Source organism: Arachis hypogaea, chromosome 1 (genome assembly GCF_003086295.3).
Source record: "Arachis hypogaea cultivar Tifrunner chromosome 1, arahy.Tifrunner.gnm2.J5K5, whole genome shotgun sequence".
In the NCBI taxonomy this organism is placed as follows: domain Eukaryota; kingdom Viridiplantae; phylum Streptophyta; class Magnoliopsida; order Fabales; family Fabaceae; genus Arachis; species Arachis hypogaea.
The window spans coordinates 7,386,957-7,390,817 of NC_092036.1; the positions used below are offsets into that span (position 1 = coordinate 7,386,957).

At 41.9% G+C, this 3,861-nt stretch overlaps 1 protein-coding gene across 1 annotated transcript; it reads left to right on the top strand.

Moving 5' to 3' along the window:
* Window positions 1-648: 648 nt before the first annotated feature.
* LOC140178506 (uncharacterized) lies at window positions 649-3,623 on the top strand. The gene is made up of 3 exons (XM_072215676.1): window positions 649-880; window positions 1,679-2,518; window positions 3,157-3,623. The coding sequence occupies exons 1-3, from the start codon at window positions 649-651 to the stop codon at window positions 3,621-3,623; spliced, it is 1,539 nt and encodes a 512-aa protein (XP_072071777.1).
* The last annotated feature ends 238 nt before the right edge of the window (window positions 3,624-3,861 follow it).

Consider the following 3,861-nt stretch of genomic DNA (forward strand, 5'->3'; position numbering starts at 1 on the left):
ACACTAGGGTTGAGAATCTTACCACACCCAAGGTCCAAGGAGACAAGATTAACCTTCTCCTTCAAGAGAGTTGGGTCCTATAACATCAAAGAACCCAAAATCTCAACATTTCACCCATGAAACTCGAAAATAAGGGCTGGAATTTCGAACAGAAACTTGTGGCTTACCTCAAGATTAATTGTATGGGTTTTGTAGAGCTCTCCATGGTGAACGCGTGGCCGCAAACGGAGTGGCAATCGGAGCTCTAGATCAAAAGTTATGGTGGTTTGAAGATCAACCAAGGGAGAGAACTTGAGAGAGTGTTCTTCCTCCCTTTCTCTCTAATTTCAGCGTGTTTGAGTGTGTTGTGAGGAGAGAGAGTGCTGAAAACTAGGGTTTTGGTTTAGTTTAGTTGGGCCAAGGGCCCACTTTGGGTCTGGTTGGCCCGGTTTGGCCCGTTCGGTCCAATTTTGGTCCGATTTCTATAAAATTGGTACCGAAATTCTCGTCTCAAAATCCTCTATCACATTTAGCCACAAAAATCACATTTTGGGCTTTCTAGAATAAATTCTCATTTATGGGTTAATTAGCCGTTAATTAACCAGGTTTTACACATTAACAAATAAAGAACAAGATCAATTAGCCGAGCTCCTAAAACAAAATGCCAACATGTTCGCATGGACTCCAGCAGACATGCCAGGGATAGACCCCAACATCATTTGCCATAAGTTGGCCATCAACCCATCGGTCCGACCTATAGCTCAGAAGAAAAGACGCTTCGGCACGGACAAAAGGGCAGCCTCCCTTGAGGAAACCACAAAACTGCTCAGTGCCGGCTTCATCAGAGAACTCAGATACTCCACCTGGTTAGCCAACGTGGTAATGGTAAAAAAGAATAATGGTAAGTGGAGGATGTGTGTGGATTATACAGACCTTAACAAGGCCTTTCCAAAGGACGCATACCCCCTCCCGTGTATTGATAAACTTGTTGATAATTCCTCTAGTTTTCAATGTTTAAACTTTATGGATGCTTATTCTGGCTATAACCAAATATTAATGCACGAGGCTGACCAAGATAAAACTACTTTTATCACTGATAATGGTAATTTTTGCTATAAGGTTATGCCATTTGGACTCAAAAATACAGGTGCTACTTACCAAAGACTCATGGACAAAATTTTCACAAACCAAATCGGGCGAAACATCGAAGTCTATGTTGACGACATGGTAGCAAAATCCACACATACAGCAAAGCACGTCAAAGACGTGAAAGAAATATTCCAGCAACTCCGAAGATAGAACATGAAGCTCAATCCAAAGAAATGCGCTTTCGGAGTTCAAAGCGGAAAATTCCTCGGATTCATGCTAACTTGCCAAGTTATAGAAGTCAACCCCAAAAAATGTCAGGCAATCTTGAACATGAGAAGCCCGAAAATAATTAAAGAAGTCCAACAATTGACCGGCTGACTTGCAGCATTCGCCAGGTTCCTACCTCGTATAGCGCACCGATCACATCATTTCTTCAAAAGTCTCAGGAAACAAGAACAGTTCCATTGGACCATAGAATGCGAAGCAGCTTTTACCGAGATCAAAGCCATACTATCAGCACCCCCAATCCTCTGAAATCCAGAAGTTGGTAAACCACTTTATCTTTATTTATCTATCACTAATTATGCTATCAGCTCTGTCTTGGTAACAGAAACAGGAAAGCAGCAACACCCGGTATACTTCGTCAGCAAATCTCTTCAGAATGCTGAGGTTCGATACCTGAAGTTAGAAAAACTGGCCCTGGCTCTTGTGATAACAGCCAGACGCATGCGACACTACTTCCAAAGCCATACCATCGTGGTCAGAACCGAACAACCCCTAAGACAGATATTGATGAAGCCTGAGCTAGCAGGAAGATTAATCAAATGGTCGATCGAGTTGTCAGAATATGACATCCAATACCAGTCCAAAGGAGCCATCAAATCACAAGCACTAGCCGACTTCATTGCAGAACTCACTTTAGACGAACAAGATCCTAAAAATAGCATATGGACACTATATGTCGACAGCACCTCAAACAACAAGGGTTCCGGAGCAGGAATACTCCTCGAGAACGAACATGGAGCAACATTAGAGCAATCTTTGCAATTTACTTTCCACGCAAGCAACAATCAAGCAGAGTACGAAGCTCTAATAGCAGGATTGGGACTGGCTCATACAATGGGCATCACGCAGTTAAACGTGAAATGCGATTCCCTTCTTGTGGTACAACAAGTAACAGGTAACTTCCAGGTAAAAGACCCATTACTAGAGAAATACAATACCATTGTTAATAACCTCGTCAACAATTTTCAAAAATTTAATATATCCCATATACCTCGTGAAAAAAATGATAGAGCAGATATCCTTTCGAAATTAGCAACAACCAGAAGTCAAAATACAATACCTGTACTATCTCAACTAATGCTTGAAGAACCTAGTGTTATGCCAATTTCGAGTGTTTCACAGGAAGACGACTGGAGATCCCCCTTCATAACCTACTTGCAAACAGGTAGCTTACCAAGCAGCGTCCAAAACACACAAAAATTCAAAAGACGAGCAAGTTTCTACATACTACTCGGAAACGAATTATACAAAACAGGATTCACGAGACCTCTCTTAAGATGTCTAAACACAGAAGAGGCCAAGCTGGCAATAGATAAAGTTCATGAGGGCGTTTGCGGAACACACATAGGCGGCGCCAAAATCCTCCGAGCAGGTTACTATTGGCCGACGTTACAACAAGACTGTATGAACAAAGTCAAGCATTGTGATTATTGCCAACGTCATGCACCGATCATCCACAACCCAGCCGAGCAGCTACACACGACCGAGATATGCTGGCCGTTCAACAAATGGGGCTAGATATCCTCAGACCCTTTCCACTCGCCCCAGGCCAGGTTAAATTTTTAATTGTCGCCATTGATTACTTTACAAGATGGATAGAGGCAATACCATTGGCAAAAATAACTTCCGAAAAAATGATTTTCTTTGTATGAAAAAACATACTATGCCGATTCGGTATTCCTCAATTCATCATTACTGACAATGGAAGACAATTCATAGATAAAAAGTTCACAAATTTCTTACAAAATTTCAAAATAACCTAACAATTCTCTTCCGTCAAACATCCACAAACTAATGGTTTAGCCGAAGCTGCCAATAAGATCATTTTGCAGAGCCTTAAAAAAAAGCTCGAAGACTCAAAAGGAGAATGGGCCGAGCTTACTCCTGAAGTGCTATGGAGCTATAACACAACTGAACAATCATCAATAAGGGAAACCCCCTTTAGGTTGGTCTACGGATGCAACGCCATGATGCCCATTGAGGTATCCCTACAAAATACCAGAACTACAAACATCAGTGAGAAGGACAACATCGAAAACAGAAAAGCCGAGCTCGACCTCGTAGAGGAAGATCGAGACAAATCAGCACTACATCAACTAGCAGCTAAACGAGCTATAACTCGAAAATACAATAAGAAACTCAAACCGAGGACCTTCTTGGCGGGAGATCTAGTTCTTAGGAAAGTCGAAGTCATACGAAAGCCACAAGGACACTGCAAGCTAAGCACTAACTGGGAAGGCCCTTTTCCGAATCCAACAAGTTATCGGTAAAAGAGCATACAAAATACAAAAGCTGGACGGAACTATTCTACCAAACACTTGGAACACATCATCTCTGAAAATTTACTTTAGCTAGTCTATAAGTCAGACACGGTGATGCACTCTTTTTCCTACTACCAGATTTTATCCCTAAGGAGGGTTTTGCTGGAGAGGTTTAATGAGGCACACCACCCCGCACTTTTCAATTCCAACATAATAAAATAACCACAATTATCTGTTCCCCGCCTCA